Raw genomic sequence first — 15,330 nt, 5'->3', positions numbered from 1 at the left:
ATTATATAAATTTGTTATTATTATCAATTAAAAATTATTATTTATAATATAATATATATATATAATTATATACATATAATAAATATATACATATATATGTATGTTACGTTATGTTATTATATACATATAATATAATATATATATATTATATTAATTATTATTAGAAAATAATTTCGAATAGATGGTATAGAATTATTTTAAAAGATATGAATGATGGTAACGATGATAATCGATAAACGTTGATTTGTAAACCGAATGGAATTTGATTTGAAATTGTTGAATTTATATATTGCAAAAGTTAAATAATAAATATCATTCATTGGGAATCAGAATAAATTGATGATTGTTTTCACGTGGATAACGGTATAATGATAGAATGAGAAATTGTCTTTTTTTAGTTAATTTTATTTTCCTTTCCTTTCCTTTCCTTTACTTTACTCTCTTCTATTTTATAGAAGCAAACGTAATAAGATTTTCTATCTTTTTCTTTTGATCGAGGGCGTGGCGTTCATTCGCCGGGATAGTTGCTGTTACGACGACTGTTTGCTTCTTTATCTCTTCTAACATACACAACTACATGTATTTAATACATCGAGAACATATGTAGTAGAATAACTTTTTTCTTCTTTTTCTTCTTCTTCTTCTTTTTCTTCATCATCATTTTAATCTTTTATTTTGTTGAGCCAGCTAGTTTAACTCTACGAACGTTATCGCTTTAGTTGCAACCAAAAAGTTTTCAATATACTATTCATATGTTTTTTTAACCCTCCGTCGAGGTAGTAGATTTACTAACTCCACGGGGGCGGGTTTTTTCAATTTTGTATTGTTATTTAAAAATACATTGGAAACAAATGTATAAGTATCTTTAGTTTTACAAACGTTATCGTTTTAATTGCAACCAAAAAGTTTTCAATATACTATTCCTGTTTTTTAACCCTCCGTCGACGTAGTGGATTTACTAACTTCACGGGGACGGGGGGGTTCCCTGACAAAGACATTTTATAACCTAAATTTTCCAATTAATTGATCGATATTAATCGTCGAGGAGATGCAATAAAATAGAAAATCGATAAGGAAAATAATCGGTGAAGGTCGGTGAAGGTCAGTGAAGGTCGTAAGTAAAGTTCGATAAAAATTGATAACTGTTCGATTAAGTTCCAAACGAGATTCGATATTTTTTGGATGAGTATGTATATATACCTATAAAAAAAAAAAAAAAACAGGAAAGAAAAAGAAAAAAGATATTGCGATGGTCGGAGAGAGAAAGAGAGAGTTAAGGATGCCAAAAAGATGTTCGATAGCGTAGAAGTCGTCTTCGTTGAATTCTTTGAATCAAACGTATAAGAAAAATCATGATAAAGATAAATAAAAATGAGAAAATAGAGAGATTAAGTGCTTTTTATACATGTAAAAATATCATTTCTGAGAGAAGACAGGAAGCATCTTTATTTTTATTTTCTCTTATTTTCAAGAGACTCTCTGAGCGTCGTGTGTCAATGCACACACACACACATGTGTGTGCAACACAAACAAATATAAATATAAACGCGTGGAAGAAAGAGATCACGTGGTAAACCAACAATTTTGTAAAATGACATTAAAAAAAGAACAAAAATCACATGTGTGCAGTTCACACTCGATAGAAGTGAGAAACCTTTGGAAAACTAAACTTCGACAGGGTGGTATAATATCAGGAATAGGATAAGAATAAGAAATAAAATGAAATCTACACGTGACGTATGAATATTAATGCATGTGATCTATATGTGCAAAAGTAAGGATTAAGAAATTTCGAATCAACAACGATGATTCTATAGACAAGTTTTCACTTCCTTAAAAGAAGAAGAAGGAACAAAAAGAGGAACAATTTTTTTTTTAATATTCTAAGAAAAAAAAAGATATGGCAGAGGGTACCAGAGATGACGGATACGTTCCTACCTGGTTTGTACGAGGTGCATAACCGGCGTACTTGCGAGAACTAGCCGTTAGAGAGAGAGATCGATATTGGATGGGGAGAAACGTGTAACACACGCACGTACGCACACAAATACGTGTGTGTGTGTTCTCACGCGTACCCAGTACGCACACACGCACACACAGACGAAATTTTCTTTCTCTGTTTCTCATGTGAAAGAGAGAAGCAAGCAAGTAACCAAGCTGCTGTTACTGCTGCTGTTACTGCTGCTGCTGCTGCTAAAGAAAAGTTAAAACACGCGCGCGCAACTTAACAAGGAGAAGAGAGAGTTATTTTCCGAGATAATCGTTTCTTCTCTCTTTTATAATACACATGTGTGTGTGTGTGTGTGAATAGGATAGCTAAAGAGAATCAAAGAAGCTTAAAAAGATAGATAGATAGATAGATAGATAGAGAGAGAGAGAGAAAGCTTTTAATCATTTTATCGACTAATTTTATTCAACCGTGAAAGAGTAAAGGTAACAGCAACACAGCTTCGGGAAAAAAAGGTGGACTATATATTATATGGGAGAGAAAAAAAAAAAAGAAAAAAGAAAAAAATGTATCTTGCACAATTTTTTGTTCAATCAATTCACTCGAATAATATTCAAAATAATAATGATGATAATAATAATAATATAATTATTATTATTTTTTTTAATAAATCCCTTATATAGATTAGAGGTTCTCAACTTGGATTACGTGTACTTTGAGAAGGAAACATTTTGAAAAGAAATGTAAAAGATTGAGAATCTTTGTTTTGTTGATAACAAAATGATAAAAGTAGAAGATGTATTTCTGCATTAGAAAAAAGAAATATGTTGTTATTGTTATTGTTATTGTTGTAGTTGTAACAGCAGCTAAAGCCTTTATTTTTTCGTATGCACACAACCAACATTCCTCGAGAATGATTATAACTGTCGAACGTCGTCTCTTTCACCATTGACTAGTACATTACTAGTTTACATTACTATCAATCATACCAATCGGCAGACCCGTTTATATATTTCACGGGGGCCCTGTGCAAAATGAAAACGCAGGATGCAATAAAAAATAATCCTGACGCAATCCTAAAAATTACTAACATTTATGAACATTTCCAACGGAAGTCTTATTAATTAATTAATTAATTAATTCATTCATTCATTCAATGAATCCAATAAAAACAGATTTCATTTTGTTGAATTTTGTGAACTTTCTGCGGGACCCCTATTGCACACATTCATGAATACGACCTTGCCAATCAGCCCACGTTATTATTTCTTTCCTTTTTTGTCAATTGGATATGAAAGAATTATAAATTTACATAAAAAGAAAACAGAAAAATAACAAGAACGAAATAATGAAAAAATATTAGAACGCCATATTGAAAATTGAATTGTTAAACGTTAACACTGTCCCGTATTAAATTTAAATTTTTCAATAACGTTCATACAATTTTTTTTTTTTTTTTTTTTTTTTTTCAACAATCGGCACGTAATACTTTTTTTTCAGGCAACACAATAAATATTATTATTATTATTATTAATATATTAATGTGCACATATATATACTGTGCGCATGTGTGTCGAGACGTGAAAAAAAAAAATATGATAAATTTAATTATAATGATCGTTTGAAAATGAAAACGAGACAAAATTATATGTAACTTACATACTAATAATATTACAATCGTTTCCAAATAATAATAATAACACATGCGCTATGATGACACACACACACACACATATGCGTGTATATAGGAAATGGAAAATTTGGTTATAACGATGATAATGATTTTAAAATGAATGTGAATATACATATTTTATGTTATTTTAATAATCGTGAGAAAAAATATTATCTGCTTTTTTTGTTTTTTTCTTTTTTTTCTTATCTGGGTTATTATTTTTCCTTTCGATGTTTTTTTTTGTGTGTGTGTGTTCTAAACAACTTTTAAATAACTATATCCACGCGAGGTTGTTGCATTCCAGGGAAACTATTTTCCAAGGTCTCTCTCTCTCTCTCTCTCTCTCTCTCTCTTTCTCTCTCTCTCTCTTTCTCTTTCTCTTTCTCTCGCAAGTCACTAAAATACACATATGCACGTATTTGTTTGCATATATATATATATATGCGAATGCATACGTATATATGTGTATGCGTGCGAGATGCATCCTGCGCGTGGAAGAATGCGCACGTAAATAATTTTGCGCGCGGTTTCGAGAGAGTAAAAAAAAAAGAAAAAAAAAAAAACCCGAGAATCCCATACGTTTTTTTTAATTATTTATTTAGAAATCAATTACTTATCACATATAAAAAAGTATATGTACCTAATCTTTTTTTGTTTTGGGTGGGGGAGTTGTGGGGAGCCGCGGAGTTTTTTTTTTTTTTTTTTTTTTATTAAGAATAAAAAACGAGAAATAAAAATTATTGCAATACACGTGGAGCAATGTGTGTGTGCGCGTATTTTTTTTGATTCGCGATCGAAACACCATACACCACCAATACACATACATGCACGTTGTGTTCCTACTACCAATAATACACACAAATAAGTATATATAAACGCGTACGTTGAGAGGAATAATAATAGGCAAGATAAAAAATGGCGGAGGAGGAAAATAAAAAAAACAAGAAATACAAAAAAGAAAAGAAAAGAGAGAGAGAGAGAGAGAATGAAGAAATAAATATAAACAAATAAATAAAAAAGTTAAATTAAGTTAATAAATTAATAAGAGAAATAAACAAAAATTCGATAAACGCGCGCGCGCGCGTGTATGTGTAAGTGTGTGTGTTTCTTTTCGTTTGCAATCGAACGCATACTCTACACGTGCACATTTAACAGATAGACACACACACACACACAAGTAAATATATAAACACGTACATTGAGAAGAATAATAATAGGGAAGATAAAAAAAAAAAATGGCGGAGGGGGGCAATACAAGTAAGAAAAAAGAGGAATGAGAAAGGGAAAATGAAGAAATAGAGAAAAAAAAGAAAAAAAAAGGAAAAAAAAAAATTGTAATTAAAGGGAATAAAAGAAAAATATTGAAACGCGGAGGTAAGATTGAAAGGACAAAGAATTGAAGAAGAAAAAGAAAGGGAACGAGGAGGATTATGGAAGGGCAACGAGGGGGAGGAGGAGGAGGAGGCAAAGGTTGTAAGAAGAAGAAGAAGAAGAAGAAAAAAGGTCGTTGTCTCCGATGAAGAAAAAAGAACGTTGATTGATACTAATTATCTGTTTCTTCCTTTAAAAAAAAAAGATAAAAAAAAAGAATAGACATTATTAATATATAAATCAATAAATCAACAAACAAACAAACAAACAAACGGATAAAAATAAAGCGAGAAAGAGTGATCGGTTTTGGTGATGGTGGTGGCGATGAAGAGGAGGAGAGGGGGGTGGGTCAAGAAGAGATGGAATAAAAAAGAAAAAAAAAAAAGTAACTACCCCCAAACAAAATCAAGAAAAGAAACGAATGAACTACAAACAAACAAACAAACGAACAAATGAAAAATCAAGAATGGGTATTTAAAAAAAGGAAAAAAAAAGAAAGAAAGAAAATACTTACTGTTAAAGACGAGTAATTTCCGAGTAGATCCGAGTCTTTTAATGGGCGACTTGACACCGTCGATTTCTTCCTCGTCCATTCTAGCTGTGCGAGGCCGCCCACCACCACCACGTTTTCCGAATACGAAAACGACGACGACGACGACGACGACGACAGTAGTGTAACAGTATCACCAGCAACAACACCAAACCAACATCAAACCAAAATCAAAACCAACAGCAACAGCAAACAACAGCAGCAGCAGCAGCAGCAAACAACAGCAGCAGCAGGAACCCGCTTTAAGTTGCTTCTAATGTTATACGTCCTCGTGTCGTGATCGTGGTCGTGGTCTTCGTGTTGATGGTTTGATGGTTATGATGATGGTAGTGGTGTCGTGATATAGTAGTAGTAGTAGTGGTGGTGGTGGTGGTGGTGGTGATCGTAGTCGACGTCGCGGTGGTTCGCGTCGCGTCGCCTCGTCCTCAGAGTTTCTCGATCAAGGCTAAGGGCAAGAGGATAACAAGAGGTTCAGAGAGAGAGAGAAAGGTGAAAGAAGAGAGAGAGAGAGAGAAAGAGTGAGTGTGTGTGTGTGTGTGTGTATAGTAATAGTAACATCATGCACCTCCGCGTGCGTACCTGCGCGCGGTTGGGCGCACGCGCATTTTTCGTATATATGATTTCTCCGACCCCTGCCCCCACCCTTCACCGATCCAACGGTGTGTGGTGTATACACAACACAACACTTTTCAAAACGTTTAGGCGCGCATAATAGAATTAATCTACTTAATATATATGTAGAGATTTGATTTTTTTCATTATTAATAAAATTCTCTCCTAGGTAGTATTATATAAAAAATGTTATTATTACATACGGTAGATATATTCTATTCGAATTTGTATCAACGGTTTTTTTTAATATAACACAAACGTGCAATGGAGGTAGGGAGGGGGTAGGGGGCCCACGCGAGCGAGCGCGAGCGCGCGCGCGCGCACGCACACCACACCGAATCAAAAAACCCGAAATTCCTTAAATTAATTTCTTTTTCCGTTTAATATACGACGTTTAATATGTAACACGTATATGCATACGAGGAGATGCAAATACTTTTGTTTATTTAATATGAATATATATATATATATATATATATATATAAATCGGTTTCTCACACTCTTTCTATATGTGTTATATTTCCTTTCGCAAAGAGAAAGGTACGTTCGTTTTGCCTTTCAAAAGATAAATAACCGAACTGTAAGTTATATGTTTCTTTCTCTTTCTTTCGAATTCGTGCGAAGGAGAACTAACGCTACCTTAATCGTTTCGACGATGCTGAGAAACTAACTCTCGTGCCAACTTGCTTCAACGATTCCGTGTCGTTGTCGTCGTCGTTTCTACTCCGATGGGAGTGTGTCTATATGTGTGTGTGTGTATATATATATATGTATATATTTGAGAGAAAGAGAAAAAGAGAAAGAGAAAACTGGAGGGAGCAGCACACGATACGGTCGATCGGTCGGTCGAGCCTTCGCCCTACTGCCGCTCCTTTTCTTATTCTCTCTTTTACCCTCACTAGGTTCTATCTATCTCTTTCTTTCTTTCTTTCTTATTCCCTCTCTCGGTGTTTCTCTTTCTCTCGTGATTACTCTCCAAGCAAACGAAAGTAGCATGCCGGTAGGATGGATATTCTTGGATATTGAGAGACGCTGCGTATATTTATTCGACTCTATTACATCTATTTATGTATGCGCGTATACTTTCCTGCGCATTTCACCGTTTCTCAACTATCCTCGGCGTTGCTTAGCAACCCCATGAAAATTGTTCCAACGAATATAAATAATGTTATAGAGTTATAAATACAATTAAATAATATTTTAAAGTTAACGAAATATAAAATTTAATTAAGTATTTATTATTATATATATTAATGGCGATTAAATCTTACCTAAACATTCGTTAAATGCTTAAATTAAAGGAGCGCACGACGACAGATCCGAAAAAACTCACGCCATCTTGTCCAAGTATTTGGCGCCAAGATATCACTGCCCGCTGATTGGCTTGTAAAGCGGCAAACAGAAGTACAGTTGTGATTGGTGTAATGAGCCGTATGTCGAATCGTAATTGGTTGAGAATCAAAATCAAATCGTCATACGCTCGTATATTATTGTATAAACAACTACTGATATATGATTGGCTCGCTTAAAAAAGCGCTTTATTTCAAATTCATTATTTTTCGTAATTTAATGTAAAAGATTTTATTTCATCGAACAATATCTATACTACGTTATTTTAACGTAACACGTATTTTTAAAATAGATTACATAAGTTGCATATGATAAAATACTTGTATTTAGTAAATATAAAATTGTCAGAAAATTTTTTCCTAACAATAAATCCTGTTAAAGCATTGGTCCAAACCCTGAGAATAAACAGTTTTCTTTTGAGTACCATTATTATCATCATTGAAAAGCTTATTATAAATAAGAAAAGCCCTTACTATAATTGGATGGCGGACCTAGTCTAAATACATTGGGTGGCATGAAACGAGGTGGAAATGGTCTTATGGGTCCTATTAACGAAGGAGGTAATCTGCCGCCTCTGGGCATAGGAACTTGTCCTCTATATGGCATCATGGGTCCCACCATCATAGGTCGTGGCTGTAAATTCACGAGTTTTAGAATATTTTTTGTTTATATACATTACTTGTAAGAATATAATAAGTTTTTTATTTGTATCGTCGATACTATTTACCCCGTAATAAACTGGATAAGGCATTTGGTCGACGCAATAGGATGGTACCATTTGTCTCTCTCTATACCTACTATCTCTGGATCTAGAACGAGATCTAGATCTTCTCTCTCTATTACTGGAATAATTCTTGAATTTGCTGCTACTGCTGCTTTCCTCTTCCTTATCACCTCTCCGTGATWCACTCCTATTTTTATTGTAGGAAATATATTATACGTCAGGACAATGTTTTGTGCTCCTTCTACGTTCGTCCTTTACGCTTACCTATGACTAAAATCTTGTTYGGGAGAAGAATCACGTCGATAATTTCCATACTCTCGATAAGAGCTCTCCCTATTTCGAGATGATCTGTACCTGTTGCTGCTACTGCTTGGACGATCATATTCGCTGTCTCTTCTATCTCTTTCACGATATCTTTCTCTACTTGGTCGTCTATGAAACATTGCATAATTACATTAACAGATTATTTATATATAGTACTATGCTCTTATATTTAATCCTTTTAAAATATACAAAATGTCTTTGAAATTATTTGGACCAAACGTTGTTGTTAATGTATTCTATAAATTGGTTGATGAAATATCTCAGACACTTTATACATTTAAATATAAATTAAATCAAAATTACCTATCACTTTTTTTGCTAATATTCCAGTCAGATTTACAACTCGAATCTTTTGATTCTTTTGACCTATAATAGAGAATTTTAATTAATAATCATATAGAATTACATTTCTAACATACGTATGATATCCCTGATATATTTTCTTTAACAAATAATATTCAACATTTAAAAACGTACAATAATTTAATTGTTTCTCATTAATGCATAAACTAATGTTATTAGCAACTTTTTGGTACTTCATACGAATGTTATCTTCAAGTTCAACAATACTCAATGTAAAATATCCATATATTTATTTTATTTTTATATCCACATTGTTCTTATTATTAACGATTATTATTAGTATAATTATAGTCAAATGCTATCACCTGTTCAAACGTGTACAAACGTAATCCTCTTAGAGGATACTGAAATCTTTACATAAACAAATAAACCATATACCATATATATCTAATTTAAATATATATAAAAAATAATATATATATATATATTTAATAAAAAATAATAGAACGATTAAAAATAATCAATAATTTGTATATACAATGAAGAAGCAGCAAATGTAAATGTATATACATTATACGCTTTACTACCGTATATAACTTACCTCGTAATATTATTCTCTAATGTAATTATATACATCGAATTATTATTTGTGTAATAAATTTGAATCGAATGCGTAATAATGTATACTATTTGATGAATAAATACAATAATAAGCAATGCAATAAATCGAATTATCAATAAAAGCGGTGCTTGTGTGTTGTGGGGACATTGCAAGTTAAAAAAAATTATCTATTGTTATCCTGTTCAAATTTTTATAGTAGCCTTCTATCTCTCTCTCTCTCTCTCTCTCTCTCTCTCTCTCTCTCTCTCTCTCTCTACTCGTGAAATGGAAGGAGAAATTTTCTAAAGCGTGATCAAAATAATTATTAGATAGGAGAAAAAAAATTAGAGCATAAATATTACATCAAACGATAGAATCCAATATAATAATTGTTCATCCAGGCTCTTCTGCAAATCTTCTGAAGCATTAGTAAAGCTAGAACAAAACAAATAATAATAACAAAAATCGAACATGCATAAAATTAAATTCAAATACGCTTTTTTTAGTAAAGCATTTAGAATTTTCATGTATACATTTATAAACTATATAACTGCAATATAAATATTATAGTTATTCTACAAAACAAAAAAACCATCCTAGATGTGTCTTTTTCACATCAACAACAGTCTATATAATAACGTCAGTCACTGTCAATTATTATTTTATGTGCACTATTGTCTATTAGACATTTTTAATGTGCAATATATCCATAAATGTAGATTTAGACAAAACATTAATAAAATATGTGATTGCATCATATTCTATTATAAAAGCAAAATATATTGTGTAGACAGATAACGATAATTAATAATATAAGGATTAAATATATTATATACACTGAAATGAGATTTGAAAGGATATAAGCTAATTTATTAAGCCAAGAAAAAAAAAGAAAAAAAAAATGATAGCATTAATGACAAATGAAGAATGAAAAAGCATAATAAAAAAGGGGGGAAAAGAAAAAATTAAAAAGAAAGAAACATGAAAATGAATGTAAAGAAAAATATTGACGCTAAGGTATAATCTCTTTTTCTAATTTTCTTTTGTAAAAGTTATTCAATAATATGCTTATGTTTTTCTACATATAGAACAATATTCCAATCTTTCAATATCCTTTTTTTTAAATGATTGAGTCCTAGGCTCTTTACAAAAATTTTGTCGAAAAGATTCAAGCTGTGCAATAGCGTTTGTTTAAATTTATATCGAGAAAATCTAAGCGATGTTATTTTATATTCTTTTTTATAAATGTGACTATTGGCAGAATCATAATATGCCATCATTTGTTTCTTTAATGATCAAACGAAGTGGGGTGGTATCTTTTTAACATAAATTCTGAAGAGCACAAGTGTGTTGCTTAGGACTCAAACACTTAAGAAATATCCTGTATATATATATATATATATGACATTTAATTAAAAATCAGTTAGAATATATATATATGAATGTTCGTAAATATTGCAATACACTTGACTTAATTTTAAGTAATACTATTTAATTAACGAATGAAAAAATATTTAATTAATTTGATGGATTAAACACAAATATAATCCATTTCTTCTTATATATAATAATAATTATATTCATTCGAAAATTAAATGCATTAATATTATATCCATATTGTTATATCCATATTGTTATATCCATATTGTTATTTGATTTATTAATAAATACTAGAGTATATCCACATTAATAATAATTGTATTACATACTTGGAACGTCGAGAAGACGAAGAACGTTGGCTACGATGCCTTAACAAATTAGAAGATGGAGAACGTCTTCTAAATGATTCCGATTTGTTACCTGATGTCAAATGTTTAAAATGTAAAAAGAATCTATTGTAAAAAAATATATAGGTTTTTCAAATGAAACTTCTTACATAATGTCGAACCCATTTAATTGTTTGGGTAATTTATTTTACGCTAGCATAGAAGAGAAATAGAATAAGAGTCTGTGAGTTATAAGAAACGATGCGCATTCACATCTTATCTTTTCTAATATACCTAGTAAAAAATAAATGTAAGAAGTTTAATTTTTTTCGTGTGTACTTAGTGATAAGTATCGCACAAAGTAATATTTTTATGTAAAAAATATTTATATTAAACACCTGTGTCTCCACTTTCAATAGCCATCACTGTACGACGTTCTTCGATTTCTTTATGTTTCTTGGAAGAACTTTGTAACTCTTCTCTTTCGAAGATTGGTTTTGAGCCTTCTCCTATTCAATGACACATGTAAAAAAGAAATAATTAGTTGTTCGAATAGCATATAATATCTGTTATAGAAAGCAAATATACAATAGCGAATAAAATTCAAGCATTGGGACGTAATAATTTAAGCAATACTATATACTATTAAATTCATGTCAGTTTATAATCCCTACGAGTTGTTAATATTTTATATAAAAACATTTATCATATCTGTGTTATGTATTTTTTTTATATTATTTACCGTTTGATTAACTGTAATTTTTCCTACTATCGACAATTGGGCTTACAATTATTATGAAAATATTTATTTTGGTCAAAGAAAAAGAATTATGTTAAATAATACTGTATATAAAATTATTTAACAATAAAATGTTCGTTCATTCGCTATTTATGATATTTTGTTTTTATTTCATTACACATGTTATATTATAAATAATGTTTTTAATATTAACATTATGTCCTTTTATATACATATACATATATAATAAATTAATCAGTTGAACGATCTTCCGGATGAAATATTAATAACTATTAAAAAATATCACTCCAACACACTATAGAAAGAACAGATAAAAACAAATTCACAATATCTTAATAAAAATCACTGCACTTTTGTTAACATCAACATTTAAAAATCTTCAGAGAGATTTATTTTCAATGATGCTATTTTCCAGCTTATAAGAATATGAACTTAATTAAATTAAATTCATTCACTGTCACGAACCTATGTAATTAAAACCAAACACACACACATACAGTTGAAGAGAACAATTTAAAAATTTTTGTTTATATATGAACCAAATTCTAAACAACATCATAATGCACAATAATATATCACTGTTTATCACTGCATAAGAAAACTTTGTGTTATTAGAAACGTATATATTTCTTAAGTCGTTTCTTTAAACCATTCAATTTTGGAATTTAACTAATTATAAATGGATTAAGTAAACAATAGAATTATAATTACACGTAGAATTTTCATGGGATCTTAATTTAATAAACAATCTTCAAGTTGAATGAAAAAAATTATCGGAGTCTTAATATTCTTTTGAGAAAATTTTTTTGTCATGCACAAATGATCTTCCCGCTGGTATTGTACCATCACATAATCATACTATTAAGAATTATTATTCATGCATAGAAATTTTTTCAATTGTAATATATAATCAAAAAAACTATTTAGTATAAAATCAAAACAAAAATATATAGTATATCTCTATTCTCTGTTTAAATATTGAATACTTGCAAATTTAAAATATTTTGTTTGTTACAAATAAAAAAATCTTTTTCAATATAAACATCCATGAAAACTTAATTATTTTTCAAATTGATCAAGAGTAATAATTACAATTACAATTACACTCAAATAATGAGAAACTACCAAATAATGTGTAAAAAAAGAAAAAAAAGAAGAGAATAACAAGCAAAAGTGAAATATTATAAGCAAAGCAATATTAGTTACAGCGATAATAATATTTATAAAATTGTGCTTACACTTGACACATTGCATACAAATCACGATCCAGCGTTGTATTTGAAGTGAACATTATCCTGAATGGATAAATAGTAATTAATTAATTACGAATGAAGACATATCTATATATAAAAAGAGATATTTTGATTAAAGTAAACAGAATATTATCTTCTGCTATCTTCACAGTCGTATATTAATGGATTATAAACATCTTCAGTTGACGTAGATTAAAGGAATAAAAATATTTCCCTAATATAACTATATTATTTTTCTTTGATAATATTTTTGAAAGACCATTGCTTTGTAAAACCAAGTAATAATTAAAATTGATTCTAATACAAAAGCATAGAAATATATGTGTGTATTCACGTTCGAGAATATACTAATTATTTTTTAGTATATATAAATTTTAGAAATTGCTATTCTATCTATAGAACAGCAGCACATGTATATTCAAACTAAACGTAATAGTACTTCTTTTTTTGTTGATACTTTGTCTCCAAAAATAAATCTAACAATTTATATAAATATATATATATATATATATATACACATGTATATAATAATTTACCACTTCTTCTTATTATGACAACCTCCTCTGGTTTAATAATGTCACGATTTAATTCGTTCGATGGCATATCCACAGACAAATTTCTATGTACATTTACTTTAATACAATGTAGTTCTTTCTCGCTTATTTTAATTCCCTCCGGGCCTTGAAATATAGAAGTTGAACCTACACTGCCAGAAGTATCCAATCTAAATATTTAAAATTTGTATTTATTTGTTAAAACTACTTAGAGTATTCATTAAATTCTTTAATAAACATATAATCCCGTTTAACATGTTAAGTGCCAAGCCTGTTTTGCTTAGCATTCCGTTAATACACCATTCTACCATCAAGTGGAAATAGTTATCTATGATGCGCGAGTTATAAACAAARTAATGAAAAGATTGAATGATGCCAAAATGACTATTAAATCCTTATTCACACTTATATTTCTTGTTTGAAAGCTATACAAAATATTTAATCTCACAGACAACATGCAGGGACAATCACAGCGTAAACGGAAAGTCAAAGGCCAGTTCCTGGGAACCAGCAGAACGCTTAACGTGTTAAATCAATTWATATTTGTATTCGGTAGTATAGTTAAAGTTAACTCACTTCTCAGCCATAACGGATGATTTAGAACTCGTAGCTTTAGTTTTTTTTTCCAAAGATTTGTTTTCCAAAGATCTATCTCTAGTTTTGCTATCACTTTCATTCGCTGATCTTCCTCTGCTGATACTTGCGCTAATTTCACGGGCTCGTTTCAACTCGTACTCAAATATTTTTTTTCTCTTTAATTTTTCGTGCTCTTTCTCAAGTTTTTGTTGAATCATCCATTCTTCTCTTCGCCTTTGTTTGTCTTCTTCGTTTCTTGACCGTGGTTGAATATCTCTATATAGATTTTTTCGCCTCTCATCATTGCTTTCAAGATTTAAATTATTTTTTTTCATTTCTACAAGAAAAGAAGACAAAAAATAAACAAATACATAAACGCAGATTGATCTTATTACAATTTCTTAGATATTAGATAAAATTCAATGTTAAAAACAAAAAGTCAATTATATAATTGATCGACTAATAAAATTTTATTCCGTTATAATTTGTCATTTAATCGTCTATATTAAAATATTATATTTAATATTGCTCTTAGATAATAATAATCATTAATTCTTTATCTATATTTTATTTTCTTTGAAATATTTAATGTTACATAAATCCTAAATAAAAAGCAATATTTTGCATTATATTCATATTAAATATAATACAATACTCATTATTATATTCACATTAAGTAAAAATGCAATACTCAGTATATCCACATTAAATACTATGCAATATTTAGTAATATATCCACATTAAATAAAATGCAATACTCGTTATTATATCCACATTAAATAGAATGCAATACTCATTATTATATCCATATTAATTAATATGCAATACTCATTGTTATATCCACATTAGATAGAATGTAATATTTAGTAATATATCCACAATTAATAGAATGCAATACTTCGTACTATACCCATATTAAGTAAAAATGCAATACTCAGTACATCCACATTAAATAGTATGCAATACTCATTATTATATCCACATTAAATACTATGCAATATTTAATAATATATCCATATTAAATAC

The 15,330-nt window shown here is 29.7% G+C and overlaps 2 protein-coding genes across 4 annotated transcripts in view; both read right to left on the bottom strand.

Annotated features, from left to right (window-relative positions):
• LOC106791189 (rho GTPase-activating protein 4-like) overlaps window positions 1-6,882 on the bottom strand; it is a 36,760-nt gene extending 29,878 nt beyond the window's left edge. Inside the window, exons 1-2 of one of the 2 annotated variants that reach the window (XM_014756660.1) lie at window positions 6,793-6,882; window positions 5,506-5,986 (exon numbers count right to left, since the gene is read on the bottom strand). In XM_014756660.1, coding sequence (XP_014612146.1) covers window positions 5,506-5,584 — 79 coding nt within the window. In that variant the 5' untranslated portion in view covers window positions 5,585-5,986; window positions 6,793-6,882. Of the gene's footprint in view, window positions 1-5,505; window positions 5,987-6,792 lie in introns of those variants that run through there. The other variant, XM_014756663.1, reaches the window with a different exon arrangement.
• An 843-nt stretch (window positions 6,883-7,725) lies between these two features.
• The window catches only part of LOC106791190 (pre-mRNA-splicing factor 38B-like), an 8,839-nt gene continuing 1,234 nt past the window's right edge, over window positions 7,726-15,330 (bottom strand). The window contains exons 2-10 of one of the 2 annotated variants that reach the window (XM_014756664.1): window positions 14,305-14,641; window positions 13,711-13,898; window positions 11,560-11,670; window positions 11,165-11,255; window positions 8,855-8,917; window positions 8,492-8,659; window positions 8,231-8,414; window positions 7,977-8,136; window positions 7,726-7,898 (exon numbers count right to left, since the gene is read on the bottom strand). In XM_014756664.1, coding sequence (XP_014612150.1) covers window positions 7,879-7,898; window positions 7,977-8,136; window positions 8,231-8,414; window positions 8,492-8,659; window positions 8,855-8,917; window positions 11,165-11,255; window positions 11,560-11,670; window positions 13,711-13,898; window positions 14,305-14,639 — 1,320 coding nt within the window. In that variant the 5' untranslated portion in view covers window positions 14,640-14,641 and the 3' untranslated portion in view covers window positions 7,726-7,878. Of the gene's footprint in view, window positions 7,899-7,976; window positions 8,137-8,230; window positions 8,415-8,491; window positions 8,660-8,854; window positions 8,918-11,164; window positions 11,256-11,559; window positions 11,671-13,710; window positions 13,899-14,304; window positions 14,642-15,330 lie in introns of those variants that run through there. The other variant, XM_014756665.1, reaches the window with a different exon arrangement.

Source organism: Polistes canadensis, unplaced genomic scaffold (assembly GCF_001313835.1).
Source record: "Polistes canadensis isolate GaletaPanama2010 unplaced genomic scaffold, ASM131383v1 scaffold_291, whole genome shotgun sequence".
In the NCBI taxonomy this organism is placed as follows: Eukaryota; Metazoa; Arthropoda; class Insecta; order Hymenoptera; family Vespidae; genus Polistes; species Polistes canadensis.
This window is presented reverse-complemented; position numbering and strand designations above follow the sequence as displayed.